This window comes from Hyla sarda, chromosome 5 (genome assembly GCF_029499605.1).
Source record: "Hyla sarda isolate aHylSar1 chromosome 5, aHylSar1.hap1, whole genome shotgun sequence".
Taxonomy (NCBI): domain Eukaryota; kingdom Metazoa; phylum Chordata; class Amphibia; order Anura; family Hylidae; genus Hyla; species Hyla sarda.
The window spans coordinates 207,954,056-207,973,863 of record NC_079193.1 but is presented as its reverse complement, the minus strand read 5'-3'; the positions used below and the strand labels follow the sequence as shown (position 1 = coordinate 207,973,863).

Below are 19,808 nucleotides of genomic sequence, written 5' to 3'. Positions count from 1 at the left end.
TCAGGCTAGTGCATAATTTAAGACATCAATAATATGGATGGTAATGATTCAGCCAATGCCCACTATAAGTATAGATGGAAAATGAATCCCTGTACTCACCATGTGCAGACAAATAACTGCTGGTAGACAGACTCCTCCATGTAATGGATTTAGATCCACGAAGGGCACGTGCAACAGTTGTTAACATCTATATAGGAATATAATGAAATACAAATTAGTAAAGTATCGGAAATGAAGAAATGTAGGGCGAAATTTAGTACATTGGAATTTTAGCGATTGTAGGATTTTCAGGCCAGTAGACAGAACTGGTGTCATCCTGGGTGGATACAAGAGGCCACTGGGCATAGGAGGCCATAGTGGTCTGGGTAAACATACTCTTTGCAAGTCCAGGTGAGAGGGAGGGAGGAGTAAATCACTCGCCCAAGGGCCTACACACAATTTTAAACAACCTGGCAAATGGTTGCACATATTAAGACCAAAAATCAATTTACAACAGATGGCCACATTATTATGGGCAGAGTTTTGATCTGCACTGCCTGCAGTACATTTTCAGCAACACTTGGTCAGCTGGGGCAATATTATAACCAGCAAAATGAAATTTTTTTTTAAAGTGCTTATTACTGTCATGTCCTTTGCATAAATCACGTAAATTGGTAGTTGTCGTAAATGTGTGATTTTTTTCCTCTATAAGCTATTTCCACTGTCATGCCCCCTCCCATAGACTTGCATTGAGGGGGCGGGGTGTGACATCATGAGGGGGCGGGGCTATGACGTCCCAAGCTCCTGGTGCCGGCTCCAGCGCTGAGCAGCAGAGTACCCCTATAATGGAGGATTTAATTAAATGCATTTTAAAGGTTTTAGAGTGAACATGGAACAGCTGTCGTAGGCTGTTACATGTATTTTCTGGGTTCAATCCAACATACACAATTTTTTGTATCTGAGCATTTAAAAGCATTGAGAGTGAATGTGGCATACATCTAAGGACAAGTTTTGTGTATTTTCTGGGTTTAATTAAAAAACATAACATCCATTTGTAGCATTGAGAGTGAGAGTTGACTAGTAGGTGAGTGACAAATCACCCACAAAGAATTAAAAAAAATCTCAAAATCTTAAAAAAAAAATGCAGAAGTATAGCATTATATGAGGAGGAGTTGTGTCACAGTCAGCCTTTGGAGTGTGTTGCAGAGGCAGTGGAGGTGGAAGCAGTGGCCAAGCATAGCACTAGCGGGAATGCTGGTGGTAGTTATGGTGTGTATTTTGTAAGAGATCATGGTAAATATGCTGAGGGGGAGTCAGGTGCCCATGATCAGACATCTGAAGTTCATGCTGGGAGGAGTGGTTGGGATGCTGAAGAGGATTTTGATGATGAGAATGTCAGCAGTCCTTTTGGTTTGATCAGCCCAGGAGCAGGTGATGGTGAGGCTGTTGCATCTGCAGGCTTGAGAAGAAAGCGGGTGGTTGTGTATCTATCTCTTTATGGTATTTTGTTGTGTGGAAATTCTTTTCTATCTTACTACATGCAGCAAACTAGGCACAGTGCCATCTCTGCAAAAAGAAAATAAGGCATAGCCAGGGTACCAGCAGGCATCTGTCAACAACCAGGGATACTTTATCTACCCTCCAGTGTAACGTCAGGGTGAGTTTTCAGGGTGGCAGTAGGTGGTGTCACCTTAACAAGATTGTCTGCCAGCAATGTGGAAAAACTCATGTTTGTTAAAATAGATCAGGCATGGAGCAGTGAGGAATTTAAACCTCCTGTGCAAAATGTCCCTGATTAGACAGTACTACCACCACCCATGCTGTCCGCTGCCTTTTACAACTCCCACCACTTAACCACTGCCTACTACAACTCTTACCAGTCTGCCACCTCCTGCTGTACACTAGAAACTACAACTCCCACCAGTCCGTCACCTCCTGCTGTATGCTGGCTACTACAACTCTCACCATTCTACCACCTCCTGCTGTACTATGGATAATACAACAACCACTAGTCTACCACTCTCTGCTACTGCTACTACCAGCCAAGCCTACACATACACAACCCATGATCCCCACAAAAAGGGATATTTTTTTTTACTTTTCACACAAAAGCTCTTTCTTCTTCACTATTTTGGAGCACCAATCCTGTTGCAACTCCCAAAAGATATAAACAAGTTTGTTGCATTTTATTAACATAGTAAAATGAATGAAAGGCCAAACAATACTAAATACTTTTATCTAGTTTATTGTCAAAATTGCTGTTCCACTATTCCAGAATCCTTTGAACTTTACACGAAAGGGCTCAAAAATTTGAAAAGCAATGGCAAAATAGTAATGGAGAAGTATTTAACCAAACTGGAAAAAACTATAAGAAATAATGCATGTGTGTATTTGTATGTATGGTGGTTGTACATTGCTAACCCCTCTAAGAGACCTGTTGATGGACGATTATTTTTTGACAGGGCAAAACAAAAAATCAAGTGACCTGTTTGGCCAATAATCACACTGTGTAATAGGGCCCTAAGGACAATATCAATGTCATGTCCACCTTTGAAATCAAAAGAGGTTCATCAAATGCAAATAGTATGCCAATGGTTGTGATTTTTGTTTATGCTAGAACAGGATATTTTGAAAACTGCAATTCTGGTCACATAAATACTGAATAGAAGAATGTAGATCTAGCATGACTTTTGTGTCTTAAATTGCTCTTACACATTAGCGCAAATAATAGAAAAAGGATAAAAACAGTCTTGGAGGCGCTGCTCAAAAGGAGGTCACAAAAGGGAGAGACTCAGGCCAGCACAGGACAATAATAATTTTTTTGGCAATACAGATGACGCGTTTTGGCACACAAGGAGTTGCCTGTAGAGAGACACACATTACTATCTACACATTTGTGCACCAATTGACAAGATCTGTTAGAAAAATATTCTGGTGATACGTCCATCACAAGGCATTACATTAACCAAGGCAGAGCTGTCAGCCCATAGACATTCTCATTTATATACAGTATGTGCATCCATATTATTTTTCCCCTCTGTTTGGTGCGCACCAAACAGAGGGGAAAATTATTTTTAACTTTTTGTTTTCCCCCAATTTAACAAAGCTTTATTGAAGTGTTAACAGACAATAAGAACACAGAGCATGTTATGCAAAATAATTGGGTAGAACCAATCGACCTCAAAGGTCCAAATCTCAAAAAGTTGCTCAAACGTAATAAGCATATAACGTAATGGAATGGGAAAATTATTTTTAATGATTTAACTCATATAGTTAAATCAGAGGGGAAAAATAATTTTTAATGATTTAACTGAAATAGTGTAGTGGAAAAATGGAATGTAAGTTGGCTGAGACTATTTAACGAGGGGGAAAGAGAAAACAGTTGGTATGATTGATTGGGGTGGTAAGTGGTGGATGTGTGATGTTTTGATGATGGATGGGGACCAAATGCGGAGCTGGCGGGAGGGGGGATGGGCTAGGGGAGCAGCTGCGGGAGGTAAAGTGGAAGCTAAGGGGTGCTACCTGAGGAATTGGGCAAAAAGATATAAAGAGATGAGCAAAAATGGGGTGCAGGAAACTGATGGTGTGATTATGGAATGTGAATTGGCTGAGAATGTGTGAGGAATGGGAAAGGTGGTATGGGAAACAGTTAGTAAAAAATAATTAGTAAAAAGATAAAAAAAATTGGTTGAAAGGAAGGAGGTGGTGGGTAGTGAATGTATAATGTAGTAAGGAGGGGGGAATGTGGGGAAGAAGCTGCCGGAAGGGGACGTGGAAGCTGTGGGGTACGTTCTGGGGAGATGAGCATAATAAAAAAAATAAGAGCCAAGATAGAGGTTTGTTGGTGTAGTACTTCCGTGGTGGCTTTTTTCTTCTTCAGACGACTTGGTGCCAGGATGTTTCTCAAAGTTTTCGCTCTCCGAAAGGGGAAACTGGTGAAGGTGAAAGGTGAAACTGAATAATTTTTTTCAGGATGGGATCTTGTAGAAGGATGTGCCAGTTTTTCTTGAAAATTTCACGAACTTTACAATGAGATTGATTGACATAAAAAAAATATTTTCCCCCTCTGTTCGATGCGCATATTTCTAGGTGTGCATCACATTCACACAGACCATGCTTCCCCCAGCTGCTGCGATCACCATGCACCTGTCTGCGCATATAGTAACGCGCTGGCCGGAAGTGACATAGCGGCAATTCATGCTCCTAAAACACGTGCTCCCCGGACACGCGATGTCAGACCAATGCCAGCCCTGCAACTCACAGAATTCCCCCCAGGTATTCCTGCTTACCAAATACTCTGTTCTACCCCATTTATTATTTCCCATGTGCTATACTTCATCTCCCTTCCTCCCTCTTGCAGCACCGGTGCATCCTACTACCTAGAGTGGTAAGTCCCCTAAAACTTCCAAACACCACTATAATGGAAGCACAATATTTCCAGTTTACTTTCTCTTTTCCTGAGGCCCCTGATGTTATGAGACACAGTGCCACCACATATATGCTATATGGACACACATCCTGTATATAAATGAGAATGTCTATGGGCTGACAACTCTCCCTTGGTTAATGTAATGCCTTGTGATGCACTGTAAAGTTTTTTGTGATGGACGTATCACCAGAATATTTTTCTAACAGATCTGGTGCACAAATGTGTAGATAGTAATGTGTGTGTCTCTACAGGCCAACAATTAGTGCTTTTCATTTATCCAAATATGTGTACATTAACTAAGTGTTTGTCATTATGCATCAGAATTTTATTGTCAGAATCTGTAGGGTTAAAAAGTTCTGACAGCTTCTTGTTGTTCCTTGTTGCTGGGTTACGCCCGGCTCTCTGGACTGGTCAGCTGACCTTGTTTGCAGCACCTGATCTGGCTCTATATAAGCTGGCAGTTTACTCTCAGTCAGTGCTTGCTATAGAGCGCAGTTTGTACTCTAGCTAGCTGTCTTCTGAATTTGTTATAGCTAGCTTTTTTGAACCTTTGGCTCCTCTCTCTGACTATTCTCTCTGGTATTAGCGACTTTGTACTGTGAAATCTCCTGGCTTCTGATGCGGATAGTTGACATTGGACTTATTGTGTGAGTGTTTAGTCTTCCTTTGTTAGTCTGTCTGTTATTACTGTCTCCGGACTTAAGACTGTCATTGTAGTTTATTATTTTGACAAATACGCCCCTCACGTATATAGGTAGGGACTGTCTTCGTGGTTGTGGACCTGTTATTTAGGATTTTTCAATGTACAAGAGTTATAACCTTTATCTGTAAGTTTTACCAGTATCTATGTACCATATTCATATCATTAAACACTTCCCTTTCAATATATTGGGTACATTTTGAACACATTTTTTTTTTTAAATCATTTATCTATATCATGTATAACTCATATAGTACACCATCACCATCTGTTGTAATTTCCCACCTTTGCCATTACCTATCCCTATTATTTGTTTAAAGTCCGCTATACAGCAACACATAACAGCATCAGTCAATGTATGCATAACCAACTCAATACATACACCCACAATAGATATTATTTTATTCATTTAGGTTTATCAGTGTTTTACATCTTGTTATCACTCGTCTTCTTAATATTACTGTCCTTTAGCATTGTACGTTTGGATCTGAGGAAGACACTCCTTGTGTGCCGAAACATGTCGTCCGTATTGCCAAAATAAATTAATATTGTCCTGTGTTGGCCTGAGTCTCTCTCCCTTTTGAGCAGCACCTCCAAGACCGTTTTTATTTTTCTATTATTTGTGCTTCTCTACTGGCTCTCACATAAGAGTCCAGACCTGGTCGGAGTGCGGCAGCCAATTACTAGCCCAACCTGTACTACATTCACATCAGCCAATTGAGAGCCACGACCCCATGTACCTTGGGATCAAGTATCGCCACCCTATCTGGTGGGTATATCACTTAGGTGTGGTGGAGGATCACACCAAGTCGATATACAATATATAAAGGGAGCGTCCCCTGTCTTCTTTTTCTCTCTACTTAATCACATTTTACACATTATGTAGTCTTGGCAGAATATATTATCTTTCAGCAGTAGAAAAGATTCAAGCATGTATAAGGGTACATTCACACTGTGGAATCTCCGTCCACAGAATTCTGCAAGCGGAGATTCCATCTGGAGGCTGCCAACAAAATTACTTCGGCTGTAGGACCGCACGGCAATGCACCGTCACCATTGACGGCTATGCAGTGCTCATTGAATTCCGACAAAGAATGAACATGTTCATTCTCTGTTTGGAACAATTTCCGGGCGGACCCATTCACACTAATGGTATTGTTCACTTCGGGAATTCCGCAGTGTGAACATACCCTAAATTTAACGTATCTATTCTTTATTTTAATTATTATCTGATGACTGTTGGGCTATCCTGTACACATTCTCTATACACATTGCGTTGTTGACCAAACCCAACACAATTATAGAAATAAATACTATTTTAAAAAAATCAAAAGTAAAAATAAAGACACAGAGACAAACAATATTATACTTATGTAAATAAGAGACATGAAACAAAACACTAGCATCAGTTCTACTTACCAGACTGCACATTTTGCATCAACATCTTATGAGAACTGGCTACAACAATAAAGTTACTAAATGTATCAATAAGAACCTGCCTGATGTCCTTCCTATTCTTTGGTTACTAGTCTACAAGTGCTGTCGATTTTTACAAACATGTCTTTCAACATTTGGAAAGATTTATCAAGAGCAATTATGTCACTTTTAGCCCCTCTACCACTTATCAATATAGACGGTAATTTCTCTTGGGATCAGTGTAGAATTTTATCTTCATGGGAATCATGCAACTAAAGACAAAAGATGTTGAGGAGACAGGGATAGAACGGTTTGCATTTCCACCTGTTTATTTGTCTACTATGCCTTACACAGCCCCTCCTGTGTTCATCACCCATTTCCCTTCCTTAGTACTGATAACATGCACAGCCTTTTGTTCAGGGCTCAGGTCCTGCAGGAATGCATGGGAATGGAGTTCCTGCACTTTTTCCACAGCAGGTACACTGTTCCCATTACCAGGACCAACAACTGAGTGGAAATCTTGGGTGAGTTCCCACACTTTTCCCCAGGACTTAACCCCTGCTTATGTTAATGTGAGAGTTTAGGAAGCTAAGGAACAGTGGACACTACTAACAGAGACAGAGTTGTGTCAATCTCTCAGTAATTACCTTATAAACATTTAACATTAAAGGGGTACTCCGGTGGAAAAACATTTTTTTTATTCAACTGGTGCCAGAAAGGTATACAGATTTGTAAATTACTTCTATAAAAAAAATATTTACCTTTCCAGTACTTTTTAGCAGCTGTATGCTACAAAGGAAATTCTTTTCTTTTTGAATTTCTTTTTTGCGTTGTCCACAGTGCTCTCTGCTGACACCTGATGCCCATATTAGGAACTGTCCAGAGCAGCATAGGTTTGCTATGGGGATTTTCTCCTGCTCCTGTTCCTGACATGGACAGAGGTGTCAGCAGAGAGCACTGTGGACAAGACAAAAAAGAAATTAAAAAAGAAAAGAATTTCCTTTGTAGCATACAGCTGCTAAAAAGTACTGGAATGGTTAAAGATTTTTTAATAGAAGCCATTTACAAATCTGTTCAACTTTCCAGCCCCAGTTTATTTGAAAAAAAGTTATTTTCCACCTCTTTAAGGTATCACTGAGCATTTTCTAATTTGAAGATTGTCCATTTAAAGTGACTATTTAAGTATAAAGCTCTTGTAAGGTACAGTTAACCCCTTTGTATATGCATCACTTAGCTAGGAAACAGTTGGCATGAGGATGCATATGAGAAGAAAGAAAGTTGGAAGAGACAGAGTGATGCTCTGGGAAATGTTCTTCATGTAATTCAGATGAATTGTACTTTGACACATACCACCTTTCTAAAATATTTTGCAGACAGCAGTATAACCCTTCATGCCAATGGTATTCACCAATGACGGTGACCTAAGTCAGGGGATAATGTTACCAGCAACATTGTAAAAATGTGTTGAATAATGATTGGAGGAACATGAGAAAGAGTTCAAGGTATAGACTTCGCTACCAAATTTCCCAGATCTTAATCTGCTAGAGCATCGTTGGAGTGTGCGGGACATCATCTTGGTGCCAGATGGTAGGCAGATGTTTTTTTCTTATGACTGTTTGGTATTTCTATAATATATAAACCAATACACTAGAGTAATTCTAAAACTTGCCCAGCAGGAAAATGCTACGTGACTGTTCCACCCTTCTTGGTTTAAATTTTGTCACTCATGGACATGAAAATACCTTGCATAATATATAAAGGGAGGATTTTCCCAACACATACATGTGTAACATACTGACTGCATGTCTGATAAGGGGTTAAAAGTAAACCCACAACATTAAGGATGTGGTATTTGATCCCCCATTTCTGGTATGGTGGCCGTGCATCCAGTCAGACCTCCAAACAGACCGTGGACAAGAATGTCACTGTTTCTGGATAAAAAGAAGCCATGTTTTTTGTTTTTATTTCAGATGGCCATTTTAGGCAAATTTGTTTGTAATTGTGTTTTTTAGGAAAGCTGCATCCTTTTCATTAAGGATATCATTGTAGGGGTTCATGGACTTGAGGCTATCCATTAACACATTTACAGTATATGACAAGCAAAAAGATTGACCTTGGATGTGTGATTTCCCAGTATGGAATATGCATCTCACAGTCCTATCAGCTTGATTCCCTGCACTTCCCCAGGGCTCACCTGCATTGTACCTCTATAATCTGTATAATTGTATATTATGGTTATTAATCACACGATAATGGTTGTCACATGTTAAAGGGGTACTACGGTGGAATATATATATATATATATATATATATATATATATATTTTTTTTTTTTTTTAATCAACTGGTGCCAGAAAGTTAAACAGATTTGTACATTACTTCTATTAAATAATCTTAATACTTCCAGTACTTATTAGCTGCTGAATACTACAGAGGAAATTCTTTTCTGTTTGGAACACAGTGCTCTCTGCTGACATCTCTGTCCATTTTAGGAACTGACCAGAGCAGCATATGTTTGCTATGGGGATTTTCTCCTACTCTGGACAATTTTTAAAATGGACAGAGATGTCATCAGAGAGCACTGTGCTCGTGATGTCAGCAGAGAGCTCTGTGTTCCAAAAAGGAAAGAATTTACTCTGTAGTATTCAGCAGCTAATCAGTACTGGAAGGATTAAGATTTTTTAATAGAAGTAATTTACAAATCTGTTTAACTTTCTGGCTCCAGCTGATTTAAAAAAAAAAAAAGTTTTCCACCGGAGTACCCCATTTAAAGTCACATGTTTTTTTTTTTACCCCAGAGAGCACCAGGTGACGAAGGAGCTGCAATCTGCCTCTTTTGCTCTTGTGGGTCACTTTCTGCGGAGGTTAAGTCCAGTCCAGATGTCTCAGAGCCATTGTCCAGCACATCTGAAGGCCTCAAGCCTAAATTACAGTCAGTAAGTCAGTCATCTCTGTCTGTTGTCACTATCTTCAGTCAAGTGAAGTCTATTATAGTCAGCGTGGCTGTTCTAAAGTCTGTCCAAGTCACTGCAAGTCCCAGAAGGCTGCTAGGTCCCTTGTGTTACTGGTCACCTCTCAGGGATCCTGGCCTAGCTATAAAGACTGTACCATCTGCCTACCTCAGTAAAGCTACCATTAACCCTGACCTGGCCTTGGACTCTTATTTGCCCTGCCTAACTAGGACTAGCGGTGCTACCATTCGGTTGGTTCTCGGTAAAACCACGCCCTGGAGTCACGAACATTTAGGAGTTAACACCATTTGCCCCTGGGCTACAACATCTGCCCCATACACTTCATCGTCACACCCCATGGCGCACCAGTGCCTGCCTGTTATATGGAGGAAACTTAAGTCAGATTTTTTTTCAATTTCCAACAGTTAGTCCTTCACTGGCAGTGATCGTAATATGTATTTTACAAAGCACCTCCAAACTAAAAGTATACTGTGAGACATGTGAATCTCAAATGCTACATTTTACAACCGGTTAAATGCAATGTACAGTGCAATATGTTAGATATAATATCAAGCAACCAGATTATCATGCATATATAACTTTATTTCTATTGTTTTAAATTGACATAATAAAGAAAAACATAAAACTATATATAAACCATATATATATTTTAATACACATTGTCATGCTTTCTTCACTGTTCTGCCTTATCTTATATAATTGATTATAAAGTGCTCTGTCACATTGGCCCCAAACCATCCAATATTGGATGTTAAATAAATCTAGCAGAAAAAAACATATATATTCCTCAGTAAAAGCAAAGTTACAGTAAGTTCCTATAGACTTCTTTTGATACTATATTACAACTGAATGCAACTCTGAGCTTGTATAGAGCATAATATGGCCATGCATGAGTCATAGTTACATAGTTACATAGTTAGTACGGTCGAAAAGAGACATATGTCCATCAAGTTCAACCAGGGAATTGAAGGGTAGGGGTGTGGCGCGATATTTGGGAAGTGATGGGATTTAATATTTCTTCATAAGCATTAATGTTATTTTGTTCCAGGAATGTATCTAATCCTGTTTTAAAGCTGTTAAATTCACAGTTCTCATGGTAAAGAAGGCGTGTCGCCCCTTGAGACTAAACTTTTTCTTCTCCAGACGGAGGGAGTGCCCCTTGTCCTTTGGGGGGGTTTAACCTGGAACAGTTTTTCTCCATATTTTTTGTATGGGCCATTAATATACTTATATACATTTATCATATGTGAGTCCTAAAGAAGTTTTTAAATAGAAACCTTCAAAGCATTGCCATACCCTTGGAATAAAACCACCTATGATAGATAACATCTGTTATCTGATTTAATCAGGGAAGCCACTTATTGCTGTTCATGGGTGGGATTCAAATATTTAACAACAGGTTTCTTATTTGGTGTGATGGATGACAGAGACTGTACCCTCTCAATATAACCCTGTCACACACTGAGCCATCTGAACATAATACTGGCACATGCTGTACCCTCTGTATATAACCATGCCACAATCTGTACCATCTTAATATACTGCCACAAACTGTACCCTCTGAATATCACCCGGCCACACACTGTGCCCTCTGAATGTAACACTGCCACATACTTTGCCCTCTGAATATAACACTGCTACACAATGTCCCCTGTGCTACCGCACAATTTACCCTCTGAATATAACCCTGCCATACACTGTACCCCTTAAATATAACCCTGCCAGACACTGTATGCTCTGAATATAACCCTGCCATACACTGTACCCCCTAAATATAAACTGCCAGACACTGAATGCTCTGAATATAACCCGCCAGACACTGTATGCTCTGAATATAACCCGCCAGATACTGTATGCTCTGAATATAACCCGCCAGACACTGTATAGTCTGAATATAACCCGCCAAACACTTTATGCTCTGAATATAACCCTGTCAGACACTTAACTCTCTGAGTATAACCTTGCCAGGCCCTGTACCCTCTGAATGTAACACTGCCACACACTCTGCCCACTCAATGTAACACTGCACGCACGGTTCCCTCTGAGTATAACACTGACACACAACGTGCCCCCTGAATATAACCCTGACTTAAATGTACCCCCTGAATACAACCCTGCCACCCACTGTGCCTGTGAACATAATATTGCCACATTCTGTACCTTTTGAATATTACTGTGTCCCCTGAATATAACTGTCTGACACTGTAACATTTGAATATAATGCTTCCACATACTGTACCTTTTGAATGTAACACTTCCACATACTGCACCCTCTGAATACAATAATAGGGTGTTGGCACCTCTGGGTTGACTAATCCTGGTGGTCACCTTCAGATTGAGCCTGATTTATATTTCACTTAGACCCAGCTTATCTTTTGTTTCTATACAATTCTACCAATTCTATCTATTTTTATTGTGATAGATTAAAAACTGCATCTTATGGCACATCCTCCAACAGAGCCTCCAATGCAGATGTGAACCCAGCCTTAGCTTACATTCCCACTACGATTATGAAATATGGCTGCCGAGTTTTGCAGGGAAATTTAAAAACCATCAGCTACTGTGTACCCGTCGGACCCGCACTGCATACCATTAATTTGGATGAGCCAATAGGGACTCCAGTCGGCTCATTTTTGAACCGTATCAGTTTTTATTGCCGGAATAAAAATGTGGTCTGCTGCGGTTCCAGTCCAGCAACAAAATCTGATATGGTCCAAAAATAGGCTGACCAGAGTCCCTTTCTGACTCCATCCGGCACATTGAAATAAATGGGGTGCAACACGGGTTCAGCAGGGATACGACAGCAGCAAGTTTTTAAATTCTCCTGTAGGATTCAGCTGCAGTATGCCCAAATCATGGTGTGAATGCCTCCTAAAAATGCCACAGACTTACCACAGTTATTCATATAGTTTGATAAGTTTATTACATCTTTAGATTGCATAATGAGTTGATTTGTGCCAGAATCCTGAGTCACGATTATGGTTGCATTCTGAACAATACCCCTTTTGCTACAGTCATGCCCCTTTATCGGACACAGTAGATGTGTCTAAAACAAGTTAAAAAAAATTAATAAATAAAAAAAGGTCGAAAGCAAATAAAACAATTGAGAAAATAAATTCTCCAGTGATTTCAATAGTAAATCTGCCCCAGGGTGTTTGTTTATACATCTTTATATATCTCAAGGGCAAAAGCATGGTAATCATTGACTTTATGGATGGTCATCCATTTTTATTGTTCAGATATTAGAACTAGTTAATACTCTATCTAATTAAGGTTATGCAATACTTGCAGCCTGCATAGATATATTATAACAACCTTTGGACCATTTGCCTTTATGCCAGTTGTTTATAGGGTGTGTGTAAAACAAAAAGTTGTATTATACTGCAGACTTTGTTATGCATCACTTGTGCTGTTGATCATTAACATCACGTTAACATTCACAGAGCTGGCTTACGTTATGGTTTTATTGCACTTTTAGTTGGAAAGATTGAATGACCTGCCACTGTTGTTGGCTGAGTGCACTAGGTCTCCAGAGAGATGAAAGGCAAGCAATATGTCCACCTGTCTCTGTAGAGAGAATAGCAAATAATAGTCTACACCTTGTAGTCAGTGATGATAATCGTAGCAGCCTGCTGGGTTTTGTGTCTTTGTGCAGATCCTCTTGGGAGCCATACTCAAAGCAGGAAGAATAAATACAATGTTAAAGAAAATTGGCAATACAGTATGTTATAAGATAAATAGTGCAGTTAACACAAGGAAAAGACGTGCAGTTGATGTCTTGCAGATGAACCAATATTCCATCTTGAATAACTTCAATACTTCCTCTATTGCAAAGCTGACAGCAAACATAGATCTGAATTGTAAGTGAAATCACTTGAAGCATACCACTTGATCCGAGAGTTGTTCTATTTCTTGCTGTCTACCATTAAATGGAAAGTGGGATCCCACCCATACAATTGTAATGCTGACTTAGCATCATCTCAAGAATTTTTACATGGCTTGAGACTTACAAAAAATAGATACATCTTTTCAAAAGGCTTTTGTGGTAACCCAGTACAGAATATAGTATTCTGCCCATCCTGTGTGGCAGATGTTGCCTTCTGTGTCTGTCTTGGGCCCACATTACTCAGGACTCAATATACATTAATGTTATGCTATGGTTAATGTTCTGGCATTTTCTATGTACCTCTTGCTTTAAGCCTGTTAAAACCTGTTGATAGGGGAATGTGCATGAGGTAGGCCAGGTGACCTGTCCTCCCTAATGGGAATTCTCCAAATCTTCCCCATATATAGGATGGGAGGAGTTAGTTCAATGTAGAGAGTTTATCTGCTATCCTCTGTGGAGTGCACAGCTAGCAACACCTGCTGTACACGAGGTACATGAGGTACAGCCTGGAGGAAGTCTGAAGAGAATGTGAGTGGTGTTCTGAGGAGGCCTCAATATAACAACACAGTCTAATCCTGCAACCATGTATCTTCTAAAGCATATCCTCTGCGCTCAGGTGAACGTCAAAGCTTAGCGATAAGCACTAAGTCCCGCGGATTCAAGTCATAGAAACATAGAATGTGTCGGCAAATAAGAACCATTTGGCCAATCTAGTCTGCCCAATAATTTGAATCCTATGAATAGTCCCTGGCCCTATCTTATATGAAGGATAGCCTTATGCCTATCCCATGCATGTTTAAACTCCTTCACTGTATTTGCAGCGACCACTTCTGCAGGAAGGCTATTCCATGCATCCACTACTCTCTCAGTAAAGTAATAGTTCCTGATATTACTGCAGAAACCTTTGCCCCTCTAATTTAAAACTATGTCCTCTTGTGGTAGTTTTTCTTCTTTGAAATATGCTCTCCTCCTTTACCGTGTTGGTTCCCTTTATGTATTTAAAAGTCTCTATCATATCCCCTCTGTCTCTTCTTTCTTCCAAGCTATACATGTTAAGGTCCTTTAACCTTTCCTGGTAAGTTTTATCCTGCAATCCATGTACTAGTTTAGTAGCTCTTCTTTGAGCTCTCTCTAGAGTATCTATATCCTTCTGGAGATACGGCCTCCAGTACTGCGCACAATACTCCAATTGAGTATTGCTGCAGTCATTCCAGTCAGTCATTCTGCAGCACTTATGTCAGCGTGGGTTGCCATACAGCCAGTCAGTCATTTACAGCACAATTCAAGCTACTACAAGTCCCAGCAAGGCGATAGGCTTCCAAGGTTTAATCTGCACCTCCCTTTGTACCAATCTGAGCGGTAACGGATTTTACCATCTATCCTGCCTCAGTAAAGCCAGTTATCTGTAACCTTGTATAAGAGTATTTATTGCCACATGCCTGACACAGGAGAAGCTGGCTCAACCTCGGATGATGTTTAGGTTAACCGTGCCCTGGCATTTCGAAAAGGTTTATTTGCACATTACCACCACCCGACATCACACTATTCAATGAAAAGCTGTGTTAAAAATCCCTCTTTATAAGATATTAAAATCATGGAGGCATGTTCTTGTAGAACACATCAAAATATACCCAGTGCAATGTACATCACGACTACACTTGAAGTAAAGACCCCCATGTACTAGTGAATGTCCCCGTTAATGAACTAGGAAAAAGTTAGGGGAAATGCATTTCACTAGATTTATAAACGGCAGATGCCAAACATATTTGTCTATTTTTTTGGGCATGCTTTACGAATTGTTTACAATTCTAGTGATTTATAAATTAGTTCACAATGTTTTTAGTGAATTTTTTAGGATGTGGCTTTTTACTTTAAATAAGAAAGTTAAAAACGTTGCTGCATTTTTGTGCCCTTTGGTGCATTGGAAAACACATTCAAACATTAAAGGGAAAAAAACACTATAAAAAAAACACTTATTTGAAAATGTCAAATAAGTGATAATCAGAAAGTTGAAGTATATAATGTAAAAAATCCTTTTTCAGATTTTACATCCTACTACCAAAGGCCTCTGGTCAAACATTCCACCTATCCCTTCTCTGGAGTAGATATGTGAGGGGAAACACAATGCATGTCAGCCTTTCAGTAGTGTAGTAAAACAATAAATGACAACATGTTCATCCAAATCAATGTATGACCTTAACATCTATTGTTCTTAGAGGGTGACCTTATGCTTCTCCAGTTACTGAAATGAACATGGCCCCCGGCTTTAATTAACAGATAGTGTGCTAAATTGGGATACTTATAGGACATATGACCAGGAACTGCCAGAGAACTCCCTGGAACCTATGCTTATGTGTTATCCTATTCAAAATAATTAGTCCATAAATGCATACTGCTTTTAATAATCCTTCCTAATTTACAGTAAACAGAAATACAACAGATAAAATATATATTGTTGGATAGAAGTAGGAGACAAGTTTACATTATATATGTCAGGGGTCTCAAACTCAAATTATCTGGGGGGCACTGGAGGTGGCAGCTGGGCCGCATGCGCCTCTCACATATAATGCTCCCATCATGCGCCCCTCACATATAATGCCCCCATCATGTGCCCCTCACATATAATGCCCCCATCATGCGCCCCTTATCATCCACTAGCAACACCCCCCAACAGCAGTAGCACCCCCATCATCCACCAGCAACACCCCCATTCCCCCTACTCCCCTGTGGTAATAGCATGAGCTGATGGATGATGGGGGGGCTACTGCTGGTGGGGGGGGGAAGCATTAGGTAGGCAGCAGTTACCCAACATTAGGAAGGTAGCAGTTTCTCCACATTAGGTAGCATAGTTCCCCACATTAGGTAGCATAGATTCCCCACATTAGGTAGCACAGATTCCCCACATTAGGTTGCACAGATTCCCCACATTAGGTAGCATAGATTCTCCACATTAGGTAGCCGCATGTTTCTCACATTAGGTAGCATTGTGTCACGCCCCCCCCCCCCCACACACACACACACACACACATACACACAGACAGACACACACCGGGAGTTTGAGTCCCCTGATCTATGCGAATACCATGTGTCAGATTAAAGAGTTACAGCCATCATTCCCCTTTCAGTGTTGTCCTTCTAGAACCTTTCCTATGGTTCATTGACAATCATGTATGTTATGGACATTTCTAAGCAGTTTAGACAGGCAGGGAGACAACAAATGCATTTTCGAATATAACGAATATGCAAAATTCATGAATATAAGATAAATATTCATCTATATATTCCCTTAATATCGCAAATTCGAATATGGGCAATGCCGCTCATCACTACTCTTCATGTTGACAGAAAAAGCAGCAGTGCAAACAACACTATTTTCAATATCAAAATTATGGAATAATTTTATATCATTATATTTATATCATTTATAATAATTAATATATCAAAATGATGGAATCTGTTAGGAGCCCTTCATTGCAGATGAGAAAAGAACCTTAAAGGGGTACTCCAGTGGGAAACAATTTTTTTTTATATCAATTGGCTCCAGAAAGTTAAACAAATTAATAAATTACTTCTATTCTTTTCTATCTAAGCACGGTGCTCTCTGCTGACACCTCTGTCCATCTCAGTAACTGTCCAGAGTATGAGCAAATCCCCATAGCAAACCTCTCCTGCTCTGGACAGTTCCTGACACAGACATAGGTGTCATGTGAGAGCACTGTGGACAGACAGAAAAGAACAACTCAACTTACTCTGGAGCATACAGCAACCAATAAGTACTGGAAGAATTGGATTAAGATTTTTAATAGAAGTCATTCACAAATCTGTTTAACTTTCTAGCACCAGTAGATTAAAAAAAAAAAAAATCCACTGGAGTACCCCTTTAATCTATTCAAAGGGGCATAGTTAGTTTTTCTCTCACATAAGGCATATTTCTTTCCCGGTCCCAGATGCATCCCTCCAAAAAGGATATGCACATCACACACTTCATGCACGTGGTACAATCAGAGTTCTCCATAGTAGTAGACACATACATCTTATGTCTGACTAATATGCCTGTATATACCTATAAACATGTTGCCACTGTAAATGCAGCAATATTTGATGTCATACATAAAAAGACTTGGACACTTGAAGAGAAGAAACTATTGTTGGGTCATTGTCAGTCTTTTTTGTTCTGTGTATGTTACCACAAATGCCTCAAGGCTTCTGCTCTCGTATTATGCCACAAGTTTCAGAATCACAATGCATGGGAGGTTCTGCATATAGATGAGTCTCATAAGTTATGTGCTCGTTGTCACGTAGTTTTACTTCCTCGTCATACCTAGGAATAGCTGTGTACAAGGCTTATCAATATCAATAGAGTCATATCTAGGAAAATACAAGCATTGTTCCTGGTGCCTTGCAGCTGCCATTACTCATTACTTGTGGCAGGTTTGTATTGAATTTTTGCCGATGGATTTAAATATGGGGGGATTTTACATACATCAACATAGCTCAAAGATGGGTGGAAACCTCAGAGATACAGTGACCCCCCCCCCCCCCCCCCGCCTCTCAGAGGCCATCGCATGTAGAAGGCAGCATCAACATACAATGCTTTTGTATGTCGGGGCCATCGCATAAACAGCTATCCGGCAGCGCAGACTGCTTCAGCTGCCACCGGATAGCCGTTTACAGTACCCCGTGTGGTCCGCTGACAATCACTTACCTGTCCTCGGGGCTCCGGCGCGTCCTCTTCGGGATCCCTGCATCGTCGGCGCTCTCCATCGTCGTCATCAAGTCGTTGCGCACGCCGTCCCATCATCCAATAGGAGCGGCGTGCGTAGCGACGTGATGGCGGCGACGGAGAGCGAGGATGCCGGGGACACCCCGGGGACGTGGCGACAGCGATGGAGGGCGACATCCAGGGCAGCTGTGACGGTCCGGAGTGGCGGGGACACGTGAGTACAACCTTTAATACCAGTGGTCTTCAACCTGCGGACCTCCAGATGTTGCAAAACTACAACTCCCAGCAACTCCCAGCACGCGGAGCGGCGGGGACAGGTGAGTACAACTTCCTCTACCAGTGGTCTTCAACCGGCGGACCTCCAGATGTTGCAAAACTACAACTCCGGGCATGCTGGGTGTTGTAGTTTTGCAACATCTGGAGGTCCGCAGGTTTTAGACCACTGTCCTATACTTTACATTGCATGGATCCCTCAACATACGATGGTTTCAACAAACGATGGTCCATTGGGAACGGATTTCCATCGTATGTTGAGGGACCACTGTACTAGTGAACCCAGCTCACTGATTCTTTCTAATGCTATCAAAGGTTGATAAAATAAAGGTACACGTTGTTTCTATAAGAATCTTTCTATACTTATAGTTCTATTTACTTTCATATAGGAAAAGAGCTTGTGAACCCCAGAGGTCAGAGACTGATGTATGTGGTCACGGCAATATGTGTATTGTACTATGTTTGCACCACATAAGGAGCAAGAAATAGCAAATAGAGAATAGAAAACAATAGAAAATGTTTCCTTTTAATCAACTGAAAATGTAGGATGAGTGCACATGTGATGGACTTGTTTGATCTTGTCCTATAATTTACATGATAAAATATATATACCGGTATATTATTTCTCACTTTTGTATATTTCAACCTGTTAAATATATAAAGGGTTGTACCGTTTGTTAATCTTTTGCAGGACATAGATATAGAAAATATGGAAAAGACACATACGTCTTCCTCATAGACCAGTGATCTCCAAACTGTGGACCTCCAGATATTAAAAAACTACAACTCCCAGCATGTCCAGACAGCTACGGGTCCAGACAGTCCATAGACAATCCAAAAAGCTGCTGCAGAATGATTACTCCATTGCTACACTGAATTGTACTCTGTGATAAAGAGATACGAGTTCAACTTACCTTTGCCTCCCTTGTGCTCAGCCTCTGCTCAGATAAGCAGGTCTCAGCCTATATATATATATATGTGGACGCTCAAACAGAAAGTGCTGCTGTTGTTGGCTTACAGCCCAGCCAATCTCCTTAAAATAGGAAGTCAGCACGTAGGAAAGGAGGATGAAACATTACAACTGGTCCAGGCTGATGTATTGACTTCTAATTTGCATTCTTTTGTTGTTTTGGATAAGCAAGAGAATTGGTTTTATATGACTTTTTTTGGTTTGTTCACCTCCTTATAATTCTCTACTGAAATTATGTATCAGATACGATTAAAAGAACTGTAATTTAAAGGGGTAATCCAGTGAAAGTATGACACGGATAGGGGATAAGTGTCTGACTGCAGGGGTCTGATCACTGGGACCCCCATGATCCCTGAATGCACACATGGGCTTAATTAATTCTCTTTGGGAGTGTAAAAGAGATCCGAGTGCTGTACTTGAGCATCTCCGGTGTTCCCATAGAAATGCTTGTAGACAGGATC

General features: G+C 40.3%; 1 protein-coding gene across 2 annotated transcripts in view; it reads right to left on the bottom strand.

Annotated features, from left to right (window-relative positions):
* LOC130272634 (cytochrome c oxidase subunit 4 isoform 1, mitochondrial-like) overlaps positions 1–19,369 on the bottom strand; it is a 65,599-nt gene extending 46,230 nt beyond the window's left edge. The window contains exons 1-2 of one of the 2 annotated variants that reach the window (XM_056518467.1): positions 19,292–19,369; positions 100–187 (exon numbers count right to left, since the gene is read on the bottom strand). In XM_056518467.1, the coding sequence (XP_056374442.1) occupies positions 100–187 (88 nt within the window). In that variant the 5' untranslated portion in view covers positions 19,292–19,369. Of the gene's footprint in view, positions 1–99; positions 188–1,856; positions 1,879–19,291 lie in introns of those variants that run through there. The other variant, XM_056518468.1, reaches the window with a different exon arrangement.
* Between the last annotated feature and the right edge of the window lie 439 nt (positions 19,370–19,808).